This window comes from Lepidochelys kempii, chromosome 4 (assembly GCF_965140285.1).
Source record: "Lepidochelys kempii isolate rLepKem1 chromosome 4, rLepKem1.hap1, whole genome shotgun sequence".
NCBI classification, from domain to species: Eukaryota; Metazoa; Chordata; order Testudines; family Cheloniidae; genus Lepidochelys; species Lepidochelys kempii.
The window spans coordinates 72,532,567-72,549,656 of record NC_136383.1 but is presented as its reverse complement, the minus strand read 5'-3'; the positions used below and the strand labels follow the sequence as shown (position 1 = coordinate 72,549,656).

Genomic DNA, 17,090 nt, shown 5'->3' with positions numbered 1-17,090 from the left:
CCTTTATTTAAGTTGAATTGATACTATTCTGTGTGAAACCACAGTATGGTCTCACAGTATCCCTAGTGAGTGAGACCATCTCCTGGGCTGCGACAGTTTTAAGATCAACCAGCTGAGAGTCACTCTGAGGGATTTCCTTAGGTTGGAAAACAATAGGAGCACATGAAAGAATGCATACAGTGACCACAAACACAGCTACAAGTAACAAATTTTGTGTGTAATATAAATCTCACCAATCAGATAATCAATGTTACAGACACAAACACATATACAAAACTTGAGAAAGCCAATGGAATAGCCAGCTCTGTATTCATGCTTACATCCCCCAAGAGATCATCGAATCAGGTTGTCATCAGTGGGGGTGAGGGGATACTTTCCTGCTTAGGTCTCCCCTGCCTATCCATACCAAGTAATCCTTTTTATCTTCTTATGACCACACCTACTACCTTACACATATGTATAAGGGTTCCATCCCCTTTTTCCTTATCTGTACTGCCACAACCCGTAAACTTTGGGGTGCCCAGCTGTTCATAGGTTGTCCTCTTAGTTCCCCTTATTCTTGATAGCATTTATGTATGCACATCACCATGGTAATCTGCAGTGACAGTGGAATTTCCTATGATTTTACAATCAGCCTTGTAAATTTACTGGTAAATTATGTCAACCCTCCTTAGGCTTAGTATGGCTAAGCTGAAATCTTACAGACTTCAGCGTGTAGGACTTGCATTATAGCCTTATTTTGCCAGTATACCTAATACACGCTCATCACTTATAAATGCTTATCAACCTTATACTTCGATGATACTATCCTACTTAAACTATCATTTACACATTGACATTTAAACCACAACAATAAATCCTCTATTGAACAATTAAACAAACTAATTGACTACAACAGGGAATGGCTCCAGCAGTGGGGGAAACTCTGGCAGGTGGGAGGCAGTGGGGAGAAACTCCAGCAGCTACCCTTTGCCAAGCCTTTCCCCCGCTGCCACTCCCATGCCAGAGATTTTCAGTGCCATGTAGCTACACCACAATGTTGACACCACATGTAGTGTGTAGTTACATTCCCCAAGTGATGTGCAGTGTAGAAATAGGCTAAGATAAACAAAATTCACAAAATAACTTCAAGATTTCGAATAATGGTTTTACCCACAAATAGCACAATCTGTTTGCAAACATTCTGCTCTAGATTCAAAAGACTTAGGCACTTAAGTGTCAAGAAGTCCAACATTTAGGCACCACTGTGTTTTTATTTATTTATTTTTAAATAATAATAAAACCACCCTACTGGTCATCTGCTGCCTACCCCTAGTATGCCTCACTTTTAATCATTAAAATCCTCTAGACACCTACATTTCTGCCAGCATGCATTCACAGAGCCACCTAAACCCTGACACCATCAAGAAGTGCAGCACCTAATTTACACCTACACTATGACAGAATTCACAGATTAGGCATTCCCCCAACCACTATGGTACCTGATCAAGTAGGCATGCTCTGAACACTCCCAACCTCACACAAAGGATGGCCAGAGGCTGTCCTTATGCCCAATAGACTACTGGTTAGACACACACCTGGAATATGGGAAAGCCAGGTTCAAATCCCTCCTCTGCCTGATGGGAAGTGGGAATTTGAACCCAGGTCTTCCCTATCATGCAAGTGCCCTACACACGAGACTTTTGCGTATTCTGGGATGGGTCGCTCTCAATCACTGTTCCACTGTCTCTAAATAATAGTTATTGCAGCAGGGACTAGAACCACCATTCCCGCTCCGAGGTGAGTGCCCTAATCACTGGGCTATCTAGAGCCATTCATTCATTCTCTTGCTCTCTCTCTCTCTCCGTATAACTCATTAAATATTCACTGAGCCAAAGTGAAAGAGCTTCAGCGGTAGAGAGTGAGAGGTTGTCAAGTCCACTAGGTCCCTCTTGTGGATCGAGCCCTTTGTGAATAAGGAGAGAGAACATTTGCCAGATATGTTATTTGTGACAAATTTATTGTTATTTATTTCCCTCTACTTTTTTTGTAAAACTGAAAACAGCTTTTACCTTCATGATATGTGTAGTCCTTATGATTTTCATTCATAATCAGAACACGCATTTATATTGGACTACCTTGGATCTTTTCACAGCCATTCTTTTTAGCAGGTTTCAGAGTAGCAGCCATGTTAGTCTGTATTCGCAAAAAGAATAGGCATACTTGTGGCACCTTAGAGACTAACAAATTTATTTGAGCATAAGCTTTCGTGAGCTACAGCTCACTTCATCGGATGAGCTGTAGCTCACGAAAGCTTATGCTCAAATAAATTTGTTAGTCTCTAAGGTGCAACAAGTATTCTTTTTAGCATTTGTTATTTCTTGCTTTAGGCTGTCACATTTTGGAATCTCATGGGACTTTGCTACCTTAAAAATTATTTTTTGCAGGTTCAAGTTTAATGCTACAGCAATGTTTTGAATGTTCTTTATTTATGGTATAAACTCTGACCTCTTCAGCACCTTGCTTTACCTACTCAGGACCTAACTCATTCTCAGCTACTCTTTTTCTGACTTCTTCTATGCTTCCAGAATTTATGTGTTTTGTGCTTGCCTCACATAAGTGTCCACACAGTCACTATTCATTGATAAACTGTCTGTAGGACAGGAATCAAACATGAGGATGTTGACATAGTGAGAAATGTTTCTACCATGCTTTTCAGAACACAATATGAAAATAGTGTCAGATTATCAGGTATCAGTAGCAATCAGATGATTGCTTGATTTCAGCAGGCCCTTTTTTAATGAAAGTGTTTTTCTTTACCTATGTACCTTTTTATTTAACAATGATGAATGTTGTTACTATTGTATTCACTACAACCATAGACTCAAGGGACGTATTCTTGGGATTAAACCAATGTAATCATTATTTTAATCATGAGTGATCCAATAAATTAATATCAGCTCAGATTAATTTGCAGAAATGCTTTTGGTACTGCTGTTTGTGAGATGCAGATGAGTGCACAATGGCTGGCTGCAGCTTTCGCCTTTGTACAGTCACTTCGCCCACGAGTACATAATTAATTTCCTTGAGCTGCTTTGTAAAGCTTTTTAGTATACACTGTATTAAAAACATTCAAAGATTAGTAGAATAAAATGAACCACAAAATAAAGTTCCCATAGCTCCAGGGCCTTGAGTTACACTTGCTGTTCCAAGGAACAGGCTAAATAATAAAATGAAAAAGCCATTGATATGTGTACAGCAGCATCACACGATGGTTCTGTAGTCAACACTGTACTTAGACATGTTTGTGTTTTAAACCTTTTCAATAGCTCAAGGAACCTGTATTTCAGATACTCATGGGGAGAAAGCAATGATTACCTGACAAAAATCATAATGGCAAAGATGAGGATAATTTGACACTCAGCAAAAGTATAGGTATAAGGTTTTCAAAATAAATTACATCTGTATTGTATCAGAAAGGATAGAGGAAACCACCACCAAACTTACAAAGTAAATAATTTAACAGTTGTATATTGCCCTTTTCAACAGAAATATTAGTGACAGATTCTGAGGAATGCACCTGGAACAACATGCAGTACCTTTGGGGCAGCTCTAAATTGTACTTATTTGTAACAACCCCTTGGCACCATTATGCTGGCAGGGATCATTAGAGCAAAGCATTGCTCTGGATACTCACTTTCCAACTCTGGCATTCTCCTACACCAGGGACGAGAAGAATTGGGAAGAGGTGGTTTAAAATATGATTTTTTTTAAAAAAAAATGCTCTTCCCCCCTCACATTGTTGATATTAAGAGGGTTTTTCTAAGGATACATGTGCTATCTCATTTATACAAACTGTTTCAATAGTCATACCTGCCCTTTAAATTTTCCAAATTAAAAAAATCCACCTTTGGGCTGAGACAACACATGGAAAAATTTCAGCCTCAAAGGTGAATAGTTCAGAAAGCTATAAACCCACTATAATATCTGACAGATGGTATCAGTAAATTCAGTACATTGTATAGCATACCAGTGACATCAGATTTTTAGGGGCAAGATAAATTAAACAAATTTTGAGAAGTCTCAGGAAAACATTATTAAAAAAAAAAAAGTTGAGAGAGAGCATGCACTCACATGCTCAGGAGAAGGAAAACTCTCTGAGTTCAACCCAAAAACATCAGGCCAGGCAGTCTACACTGCCAACCCCAGCTAACAGGATAAGGCAGTGGTGAAACATATCTATGCAGAGTGCGGCTTCTCTTATGAACTCCTTTTTCATAACATGCACCTTGGTACAAACATGTAAAACCTTTGAGCAGTTGTACAGAAAAGAATCATCTCAAGATTTAAAGGTATTTGCTCATTCAAACTCATGTGCAAAGCAATATCAATCCGATTTCTGTGGCTCCAGTAGTGTATCCAATAGAGAAACTCATACCGTGAGACTGGAGGAAAAGATCGGTGAGGCTCTCCTTGTAGAGGTTTTCCTCAATAGTTTTCCTAGGGGGCCAAGCTTCCTTCCCACAGACATAGCCCCTCTACAAAGTCTGTATGCAGATCCCAGTGGTCCTGCTCCCTTGCAAGCTTCCCTAAGCTGGCAGCTGCTTCCAGCATCCCCTTCCCTGCAAACTGCTCTAAATTACACTAGTTCTGTATAGTCCTAGTAGACTATTACATAAATAGTAGATAAGGGAGTGCAGGAAAGCCCTGGCCCTTCCCCAACTTGCTCAGTCATACAAATCAGCTCCATACAAATCATAGATGGAGGGCAGCCCAGATACTGTTGTGCCAATTCTATGGCACTGAAGCGCTCCTCTGTGCTAGAGTGATCTACCTGTGGCTAGCTATGCCAGCTCTAGCCACTGTTTTTTGCTGACTGCACAGCACGGAGTGACTAACACGGCAGAAAAGCTAAACCATGGTTAACTTTTGAGATCTAATTCAATTAATGAAGTGTGAAATAAAAGTATTTTAATCCTGCTTCCCATACAAATCTAAATGCAATCATGACTAAAACTATCTACCTCCATAATGTATTTTTTGTTAAAGTATATGCTTGTACCTGGTGCTGCTTTTCCTGTTGCCTTAATACAAGAAGTGTGCAACTTCATTAAGAAAAAAATGATCTGCTGATTATTTTTTTAAAGCATGGGGACAGGGTGGGAGGTCTTCTCACAGCAAGCATAATGTTCTAGAAATGACATCAGCAGTTCCTACGCAATTCCTCAGGAAGCATGCTGATTTGGGATAGCAAAGTGTCTGGTATGCCAGAATGGGAGTAGGAGACTGGCCAAGAACAGTTTTGGTAGGAAGATGGGGTAAGAGCAGGTTTTAGCTAGAGAAACCAGCAGGTTGGTTTTTTTCTGCTCGGGAAGATGTAGGAAGATGTTTTGAGGAATTGAAAAGGAATACTTGTGGCACCTTAGAGACTAACCAATTTATTTGAGCATAAGCTTTCGTGAGCTACAGCTCACTTCATCGGTAGCTCACGAAAGCTTATGCTCAAATAAATTGTTTAGTCTCTAAGGTGCCACAAGTACTCCTTTTCTTTTTGCGAATACAGACTAACACGGCTGTTACTCTGAAACTTGAGGAATTGAGTAATATAGAACTCTTGAGGATTCATAGCATTTAAGGCTAGAAGGAATTATTAGATCAGCTATGTCGAATATCTGGTCTTGTCTTGCAGTCCATTAGATTTTACCAAGTTACCCCTGTATTGAGCCCAACAACTTGTGTTTTGCTAAACATATCTTCCAAAAAGGCATCTAGTCATGATTTGAAGACACATCAAGAGCTGGAAAATCAAGTACTTTCATTGGTAGTTTGTTCCAATGGTTAATCATCCTCACTATAACGTATCTGTGACTAATCTCTAATTTGATTTTTGTCTGGCTTCAGTTTCCAGCCATTGGGTCTTGTTATGGTTTTCTCCACTAAATTAAAGAGCCCTTTAGTTCCTAGGATTTTTTCCCTCTGAAGGTACCCATAGATTAATTAAATCACCTGTCAATCTTCTATTTTATAAATTAAACAAATCATGCTCTTTAAGTCTCTGACCCCAAGTCATTTTCTCCATCCCTCAAATAATTTTGGTGGCTCTCTTCTCTATCCTCTCCAATTTTTCAACACCCTTTTTAAAATACAGACACCAACACTGTCCACAGTATTCCAGTATCAGTCTCACCAATGCCATATACAGTGATAAAATCACCTTCCTACTCCTCCTTCCTCGGTTATACATCCAAGGATCTCATTAGCCCTTTTTCCCACAGCACTGCACTGGAAGCTTATTTTCAGTTTCTTGTAAATTCTTCTCAATTCTTCACTGAGTCACTGTATCCTGTTTCCAGGATACGTTCCCAAACCCCTCATTCTGTATGTATGGCCTGTACTTCTTGTGCCTAGAGATATAACTTTGCATTTCGCTGTATTAAAACTCCTTGTCTTTGAATGGACCCAGACTACAAAGTGATCCAGATTGTTCTGCATGAGTGCCCTGCCACCATTATTCATCACTTCACTAATCTTTGTGTCATCTATATATATTTATCAGCAGTCATTTTATATTTACTTCACATCATTGATGACAATGTTGAATGGTGTCAGCCCTTGTACTGAGCCCTGTGGAATCCATAAGAACAGCCATACTGGGTCAGACCAAAGGTCCATCCAGCCCAGTATCTTTTCTTCTGACAGTGGCCAATGCCAGGTGCCCCAGAGGGAGTGAACCTAACAGGTAATGATCAAGTGATCTCTCTCCTGCCATCCATCTCCACCCTCTGACAAACACAGGCTAGGGACTTCATTCCTTACCCATCCTGGCTAATAGCCATTAATGGACTTAACCTCCATGAATGTATCCAGTTCTCTTTTAAACCCTGTTATAGTCCTAGCCTTCATAATCTCCTCAGGCAAGCAGTTCCACAGGTTGACTGTGCGCTGAGTGAAGAAGAACTTCCTTTTATTTGTTTTAAACCTGCTACCCATCCCTCGTTCTTATGGGAACAAGTAAATAACTTTTCCTTATTCACTTTCTCCACACCACTCATGATTTTATATACCTCTATCATATCCCCCCTTGGTCTTATCTTTTCCACTAGAACTACTCTTATTTAGTGATGATTCCCCAATGACAACTACTTTTTGAGACTGTCAGTTAACCAGGTCTTAATCCATTTAATATGTGATCTTACACTAGTATAGTGCTAACTTTTTAATCAGAATGTTATGTGGGACTAAGACAAATGTTTTACGACAGACTAAATATGTTACATTAGTGCAGTTACCTTTATCAACCAAACTTGTAATCTCATGCAAGAATTAAATCAATTTTGTTAAACTTAGTTCCGTAAAAGCATGTTGACTGGCATTAATTATATTCCTATCATTTAATTTTTTTATTAATTGAATCATGTACCATTTTTTCCCATTACTTTGCTCAGGACTGATCTCAGGCTAAATGACGTGTAGTTATTCAGGTCATCTGGCATGCAATTTTTGAATATTGGTACAACATTAGCACTTTTCTAGTCTTCTAGAATTTCCTTGATATTTCAAGTTTTATTAAAAATTAACATCAGAAGATGAGAGCTCTTTCAGCCAACTCTTTTACTGACTCTTGGCTGAAATTTATCCAAAGCCTGCTGATTTTAAAAATATTTTTCCCAAGCAGATATTGTCCAACATTCTCCTCCATTACTAATGGACTGGAGTATATGTCATCATTCTCATGTGATACAAGTACATCATCCTGCTTCTTTCCAAATACAGAACAGAAATATTATTTATCATTCCCCTGAATCATTAACAATTTGCCATCTCCATCTAGCAATGGGGATACTATTGCTAGGATTTCTTTTGTTCCTAATATACATTAAAAAGCATCCTTTTAATTGTCCTTATCTCTGCCAGCCATGGATTTTGCCCTGATGTTTTTAGGTTCCCTTATCAATTTTCTTCACTTTTATAACTTCTAGTTTGTATTGATTGCTATCTATTTCCCTTTTCCCTCCACTATGGGGATATATTTTTTTAAATTTCTAATGCCTTTATATCACCATTGATCCATGATCAATTTTTAGCCAAAGTTGCTCTTTTTGATTGTAGAATTGTAGTGTAGTATACTCTGGAAAGAGTATAGAAAGAGAGAGCCTGAGACATGAGGTGTAGTATGAGAGGCCTGGTGTAAGGCCTAAGGCCTGAACAAAAGTTAAGCCCTGCTGAGATAAAGCAAAGTTAGCAAGAGTCAAGATATGAGCAAAAGACAGGCCCTGTTACAAAGTAGATGCTTGCTTGCAGGTTCACTATCCAGTACATGAACTTGGGAAGAACATAGCTGGCATTACAAAAAGAGAAGCACTCCAAGGCACTAAGTATTCACGTAAACACATCCCAGAAGGGTAGTGCCAGAACACAATGATACCAAGATATAGTGTAAACACATTCCCCAAAGATGATACAAGGACACACTGATCCATCTGAAAGATAAGGTCAGGATGACAGGGTGATGGACAGAGATGTTTTGAGTGAACCAAGATGTATGAATTAAATGGTGGTAACTAACCATGTCAGAGGGTCAATATGTAACTTGTTTGCATCAATGTATAAAAGAGGGGTCACAGAGGTGGTGTCTTTCCATTGCCTAGGAGGGAATGGAAAGCCCCATCGTTCACTGAGCCGAGTCCATTGTAACAAGCATGCATGTACTAGTGTAACTGTAGACATTGAATTGGGGAGCTAGGATCATGCTTCATTGACTATAAACCTGGCTGAGCACCTTCACTGTTGAACCAAGTCTGTGGTCTCTTTGGGCAGTTGGATTGACATCTGTTGGGCCAGCTATCTGCACAGAGCTGGCTCAACACAACACACATATGCAGCCACCAATTGACAAGATGGGGTAGATGGACTTTGAAAAGTCAAATAGGTGCCCAGACTTCACATAGCCAATCAACATCAACAAAAATCCAATCTGCATGTTGGTCAGAAACCGAAGGTTTAAATACTGACTATTTCTACTGTAGATAACATTTGTTTTTGATGTATATCTGCTATTACTGAGTCTCCTTTCACAGGTTTCAAAGTAGCAGCCGTGTTAGTCTGTATTCGCAAAAAGAAAAGGAGTACCTGTGGCACCTTAGAGACTAACAAATTTATTTGAGCATAAGCTTTCGTGAGCTACAGCTCACTTCATCGGATGCATCTGATGAAGTGAGCTGTAGCTCATGAAAGCTTATGCTCAAATAAATTTGTTAGTCTCTAAGGTGCCACAAGTACTCCTTTTACAGTTTTCTTGTATGATGTTTTCATGCCTTTTATCAGCATGGATCACTAGTTACTCCATAGTTTAGTTTTATATCATGCAGTAACTTTGATTATATCAGTCTCTAGAAATTATTTATGCAGCAGTTATTGACTCAAACCAGTTTGCTTAACTGTGAATGATATTTAAAAAATATGATTGTGCAGAACTAATCAGTTGCAATCAGATTGGAGGATTGCATTAAAAAAGGACCTGCTGAAAGTGTTTTCTTTTCTTAGGCACATTTTTATATTGATTAATTTTGTCATCATTAAACTCACTACAACCGTAGACTCAAGGGACGTATTCTTGGGATTAAATCAATGTAATCATTATTTTAATCATGAGTGATCCAATAAATTAATATCAGCTCAGATTAATTTGCAGAAATGCTTGTGGTACTGCTGTTTGTGAGATGCAATTGAGTGCATAATGGCTGGCTGCAGCTTTTGCATACAGTCACTTCCCATGAATATGTAGTTAATTTCCTCTGTAAACCTTTTTAATATACACTGTATTAAAAGAATTCAAAGATCAGTAGAATAAAATGAACCACAAAATAAAAGTTCCCATAGCTCCAGGACCTTGAGTTACACTTGCTGTTCCAAGGAACAGGCTACATAATAAAATGAAAAAGCCATTGATCCATTATTATGTGCACATCACAAGATGGTTCTGCAGTCAACACTGTACTTTAAAACACAAATATTCATAAGTTTTTCAATGGCTCAAAGACTCTGTTCTTTAGATGCTAATGGGGGGAGAAAGAAGCTATGATTTTCTGATGACAAAAATCATAATGATAAAGAAGTGGATAAATTGACACACAGTACAAATATAGGCATAAAATTTCCAAAAGACGATACCGAAATAATTTATCAGAAAAGAAAGAGGAAACTACCAATGAAGCCACAAATTAAATTGTTTAATAGTTTTGTATACTGTCCTTCACAACAGAGGTGTGACAGATTCTGAGGGAACTAATTGGGGTACAACGGCTCACAGAGTCCTAAAGTTATCCCTTTCAGTAAATTTGAGATTGACACTGTACTCCGCTCTGAATAGAAATGGGGGGTGGGGGGAGCCAAAAAAGGCTTGTAGCATGAACTACAGCAACTATGACGCAATATTTTCACAAATATTTTGAGGGGGAAATGGAACTATCAAAAGTGCAGTAAAGGATGTTCTTTTCCAGACAAATTTTCAGAAGTTCATATGCCTGAAATAGGACACCTTTATTAGAGCTTAATAAAGCACCTAACTGCATGATTTGTAAGTCCAAATACCATGTGCACATCTACATCTCAGTTTTTGCCCACTGCTAAATCTGATGTTCAAGTTTATGATCCTTTTGAAAATCTGAGTCAGTCTGCCCCAGCTGACAATTATAGAGCCTTAGATTTTAAGGCCATCAGGCTCTATTACGATAATGAGGTCTGAGCTCATGTACAGCATGGGCCAAAGATTTTCACCCGGTAATTCCTGCATCATTCCCACATCTTATAGTTGAGCTAGAGCTTTTTTTTTTTTATAAAGGCATTCAACTCCCAATTTACAAACATCAAGTGATGGAGAATCTACTACATCCATTGGCAAATTGTTACAATGATTAATTATCTCACTGTTTAAAAACATGCCCCTTATGTCTAACCCGAACTTGTCTAATTTCAGCATCCAGTCACTGGATCTTGTTGTGCCTTTTATCTTTTTAATCATAAATGGTCTTTCTAGGTTGGTACTTATAGATCATTAGTAAGTCAATTCTCAATTTCTAGGTGGTGATTAGGATGCTGATGTTGACCTTGAAAGGTTCTAAAGAGTCTGGGTCCTGGCTACTTGAGGGACCTTCTCTCTTTTTAAAGAAAAATGAACCTCCATTGATAATATTATGGAATAAAATTTGCCAGTGAATTACCTGGTTTCATCTGCATAGATATCACCATCAAACATTCAATCAATAGTACAAAAAAGGAGTGTGTCTGTTCAAAGTAACATGAAAGATCCCAATCTAAGTTTCTCTAATGCAAGTTTCCATTATAAAGAACCCAGTTAAAAAGATTAATCACAGAGCACTTTCCAAATCATGGCATTCCAGGTTTATAGATATTTGTGTAGTTGACATTATTTACTATTGCAATTTTGTGGAACAAATCAATGAGGGTTGATTAGAAATATGGTTAATTTTGAGAAGCCTCAACACACAAAAAATGTGATCACAATGCAGTTTGGCAGACATTTAGAAAAAAATAGATATCTAACAATGGATATAATAAGAGCATACTGTTTTCCCACATCCAAATTAAAATAATTCTGTTATTGTTAATGTTTAAATTAAAAATACAATTTTACCTTTGAATTGATCTGCTTTAATACTGATGAACAAAATGACTATGTTGTTAGGTACTTAATTATTACTAGAAATTATGACTAATAAAGTTTTGTTTTTGTTTTTAGTTTGGTAGCCACAAAGGAAACAGACAGTGCAAGATCTCGTAGCATGCCAATGTCACCATCTGATTTCCTGGATAAATTAATGGGTAGGATGTCAGGCTATGATGCAAGAATCAGACCAAATTTCAAAGGTAATTTTGAAAACTAATTTACTTTAATCTAACATTGTCTTTGGTGTAAAAGTGTGTTTTGGAGAAAAATTAAAAGCAAAACAAATGTACTCAGCCATGCTCAGCTAACCTTGACTTTGATCATTCAAATTTCAGCAAAAACATGGTCTATTGTTTTGAAGTTTGGGTAGGTGCCAAAATGCTACTGAAGTTGAGTATTCTTTTTAATATTTTAGTGTGTTATGTATATAGTAAAAAGAAAAGGAGTACTTGTGGCACCTTAGAGACTAACCAATTTATTTGAGCATAAGCTTTCGTGAGCTACAGCTCACTTCATCGGATGCATACTGTGGAAACTGCAGAAGACATTATATACACAGAGACCAAGAAACAATACCTCCTCCCACCCCACTCTCCAGCTGGTAATAGCTTATCTAAAGTGATCACTCTCCTTACAATGTGTATGATAATCAAGTTGGGCCATTTCCAGCACAAATCCAGGTTTTCTCACCCTCCGCCCCCCCACGCCCCCCCCCCCCCACAAACTCACTCTCCTGCTGGTAATAGCCCATCCAAAGTGACCACTCTCTTTACAATGTGTATGATAATCAAGGTGGGCCATTTCCAGCACAAATCCAGGTTTTCTCACCCCCCCCTTTTCCAAAAACCACACACACAAACTCACTGTCCTGCTGGTAATAGCTTATCCAAAGTCACCAGTAGTCTTCTGTCACCCTTTTAATAGGCTTCCAACAAGCTCTGTGACCCTCTATTGCTTAGGTAGAATGTTGAAACTTGGGGGGGGGGGGTTCTTAACCTTTCAGAATTTAAGAATTCTAGATAAATTTATGAACAATTTAAAAATATTTCTAATCAAGTTAACCATTTGTACCTTCAATAAAATAAAATAATACTTTTCAAATGCAGATTGTGTGTGGAGGGAAAAATCTCCTGCAAATAAAGCCCCATACTAGTGTTCCTTAGCATTAATTTTTCCTCATTAGTGCCCTTTTTCCTGTTTTCAGGAGGTGTTCTGTCCTCTCTTTTCAAGATAACCTGATTTACAGAAAATATCTCCATTTCTGCCAGAGGCTGTTTCCAATCAGCAGCCAGGACTCCCTCCATGTTTACCTTCTTAGGTCATCTATCTCACCACCCATTTCAGTCTCACCTCTTGTTCATCATTGCATTTTAAAATGTTTTTAATTTCACCAGTGCTCAGAAACTTGACTAGCTAAATCCCTGAAGTTATTGGTACTGGATGCTATTTATTTACTTTCCTTTGCCATGATTTGTCCAGTGAATCTGGTTGGCAAGAGAAGAATGAGTTGTCTGTCAAACTGCTTCCCAGTCAACCAATCTTAAAAAAATAGAACAGTAAATAAAGCTAATCTCAAATGATTTACTTCTATCTGGAAACGTGGATCTTGCAATAGGTGAGTAGAGGTGACATTTCTCAGAATACATTCCTGACACCTTAGTTTAAACAACAAATGTGTATAGAAAATATTCATCAAACAAACCACCCAGAAAGATATGTATTATTTTTATCAATATACGTTTGCTATGGCTATGAAACAATTTCCTTAGAGATTGTTTGCTTGCTTGCTTGCCAGTTGCATCCCTCAGAGAATAGACACTATTCGCTTCTTGCTTAGGAGGAAAAAAACCCTGGGTGTAAAACAGAACTTGCACAATAACAACAGATAAGTTCCACTTAAAAAATTACTTCCCTGTGTGTGTGTGGAATCTTTCTATTTATTTTTCTCCTTATTAAAGGTGTTCTCAACTATATACCATAGCTATTCCCTTTAGCATGTAAATTTCAAGTTTTAGATTGCATTGCCTGGTCTTTTTTGCCCAGGGTCCTCTTTTGTGCTGCACAGCTTTACTTTAAATCTAAGGTGCTGCACAAAAGAGGATCTCAGGCAAATAAGACCAAGCAATGCAATCTCTTTCTTCTTTTTCTTTGAATCTTCTAAAGCTCCATGGGTGAGTATATAAAAGCAAAGATCTTATAGCTTAGCAATTCCTTTGGGGATTGGATTTTGGAATTTGTCATGGGCACTATGCAATCACAATCTTCTGAGGAGGCTATTTTGCAGAAGGGGCAGATGTTTAGAAAATAGTGGATTCAGTATTGTGCTTCTTGAATATATAATTCAAAGGACTGGGAGAGTTTTTTGGTAAAGAGACAAAAACCTAATTCAACATTGGTTTGCTGTTTCTTAAAAGTGTACTTTGTAAATTTTCTAAACAGCTAAGCAATTTGAATAAATTTGCCAAGAAAGATTCAGATTGTTCGCTAAGAATAAATATCTCCTTAAACTACTTTGCCACTTTCTTGCTATTATTACTCTAAGAACAAGTGGAACTTCCTGCCATTTGGACTTTGTAATTTATCAACAATTAAAATATGAAACAAGTACTAGTATGAAATCCCAGACTATCAACCCTGGTATAATTAAGAAATTGAATCTTTTTTCATTAAAATTCCTAGACACTGCAGATAATATATTATTTGACTACCAACTGCATGTCATACTTAGTCTTCATAATTACACTTTGTTTCTGACTGCTTTGTGTTTGTGAAGTAATACATAATCATGAGAACATAATCATGTTTTTGTTCAATAGAAGAGAGGGATTAAGCAGTATTTTCAAAGAGGTCCAATATTAGTTCTAACTCTAAAATATGGAAATTCTGAAACATCTTTGGGTATGGATGAAAATACAAGAGAAGAATCCGTGGTAAAAGTTTGTTCTAGTTATAGAATATTTAAGACTATGCCAAAATTGACCATAGGAAGTGCCTCGCTCAATGAAAGGAGGAGAGGAACTCTTGCCTTTGGAGTCCATTATGTTTTTTCCACTCCTACAGTTGTGATGAAAAGCTCTAGGTATGAATGCATCACTGTCTTCCAAATCTGGGTCTAATCCTGAAGTCCTTATCTATTCAAAACTGTCAATGTCTGAATACAGAGTTTTCAACAAGTTAGGAGTTCAGGATCAGGCTCTTTTGTCATGAACATGCCTTTTGTACATAGCTACAGCTCATCCCTTCACATTACTATTTCAGGAATAATGCAATGGATCATTGTAACCGTGCCTCCAGGGGTCACAACTGAGAATACCAAATTCAGGACAAACTGCTGAGAAATAGGGCAGACACACCCCAAAACTGGTGGTTATTCTCCCATAAGATATACCAAACCAGCAACAAAAGTAAATTTTTTCACCACACTGGCAAACTAGCATTCAGAAAAGCAGTTTCCCCTGGCATTCCTGTTCTTGTATCTCCACAAAAAATACTAGACTTAAAGATGAGTGGATCTTTTAAAACCAATTTCATCAAATAAAAGATTCTTCTGATCCCAAAGGACAAGCCACACACCCGGGTCAATATACAACTCAGATCTTACCTAATAATGGTGCTGTTGCCAGTCTTTTAGTATCTAAATCTAAACATTTATATATGGAAAATAGAAAGAAAAGTTTCAGAGTAGTTAAAATTGGTTAAAGGAATCAAGTACATACAATAAATGCAAAGTTCTTGGATCAGGCTTGTAGCAGTGATGGAATAAACCGATGGCTTGTTAAGTCTCTGATTGCTTCCAAATCACTGGAAGGTCCTCAGTCCCTTGGTTAGAATTCTCCCATTAGTACAAGTTCATCATAGTCCAGAGGTTTAAGCAGGAAAGAGGCAAAATGGAGATGTTTCCAAGGCCTTTTATAGCTTCTGCCATGTGGAGGAAAATCCGTTGTTTTAAACAAAGTGCTCAACAAAGCTAGTGGAAAAATACAGGTAGAAAAATGGTGTTTGGAGTCACATGGGCAAGTTACATGTCCATGCATGATTTCGCTTAGTCACAGCAAAGGCCATTGCCTATTCTCTAGTTGTTCACATGAAGGTCCATCAGGCTTGGATGGGAGTCTTTCATGGTCCATTGTGAGTCCCTTGATGGGCCACTTAACTTGAATAGTCCCTTCAAGGTGTGCAGGCTAAATACCTTGTGGGAGTTTCCACAGGAGCAAACATATTTAAAATACAGGTATAGAGCCAATCCTCATTAATTCAAATATAAAAATGATACACACATAGAAATAGCATAATCATGCTTAGCAAATCATAACTTTTCTAGTGACACCTTACTTGACACACTTTGCATAAGATTTGTTGCAATTATATAACAGTGGTAGCAACAATTCTCTACGTAGTTATATTTTAATCAGATAACGTTACAGTCATTACTTGATTTATAATTTCCAACATCTCTGCTGATTGAGGAAAACTTACAGTAGCATGATGCCTTACTTAATATAAAATTTAATATTGAATGGTTTACTTTTAAACGATAACTATTTTTAAAAACATCAGTCAAAAGTTATTTATTAGGTATTTCATCATAACATTGAGAAAGTATTGCTAAGATAGCCACTGAAGTGCAATAGAGGGCAACAATATTAAACTTTGGAAACACAGCACATGTTTAAGTATTAAATGTAACTCTGACTTACAATATTAAAATCAGTGTTTCCCTGTTTCTCAAAGCTGATATACTGTTCTGGAATACTTGGGTTAGTTGTTCTTATCACTTGGTGGTCAAGTGGGAACACTACACAAAAAGAACATAAAGTTTTGACATAAAGAACACTTGGCCCCATTTTGTCATTCCTGAATTCTCCTGTTCTCCCTGCACCTCACTCTGAGTTAGTCACAGAAGCAAGCACTTCTTCTTCAAGGTTAAACAAGATAAAACTGACTCATCCTGGTATCTTGGAGAATATAGAAAACAAATTTGTGCAGGAGCTTGGGAAGAGATAGAAGAGCCTTGTTCAATCTGACTATTTCCATCTTTCTTGTCATATGTTGCTTCTCTTGTATGTAGAGCTTTGTAGGAACAAGCTTGCCTCCCCCTCAAGTAGCCTCCATCTTCTACATACTTAAGCCTGCTATCACTTCTTAGAATGCAGCAATTTTTCCCTCACTCTTTAAATCAACCCAGGGAGACTCTGATACTGATAATCTCTGGGAATAGAGTGCTCTCTTCCTGTCTATCAGAGTAACAGTGACTCAGTCAACAATCTGAATGTGGAAGTGTCAAGTGAGAATCCTTCCATTCTTAACATTCTGTGAGAGGATTAGACTTGCACTATCTAGACAGAATAAAGCCTAACAGTTTAGCAGTTACCACAGAGGGACTTCTCATATTGATGTAGAATATAGGCAACAATTCTAATTTTCA

The 17,090-nt window shown here is 37.7% G+C and overlaps 1 protein-coding gene across 1 annotated transcript in view; it reads left to right on the top strand.

The window, feature by feature from the left end:
- GLRA3 (glycine receptor alpha 3) overlaps positions 1-17,090 on the top strand; it is a 142,814-nt gene that overhangs the window by 11,863 nt on the left and 113,861 nt on the right. Inside the window, exon 2 of the mRNA XM_073340081.1 lies at positions 11,738-11,865. Coding sequence (XP_073196182.1) covers positions 11,738-11,865 — 128 coding nt within the window. The remainder of the gene's footprint in view (positions 1-11,737; positions 11,866-17,090) is intronic.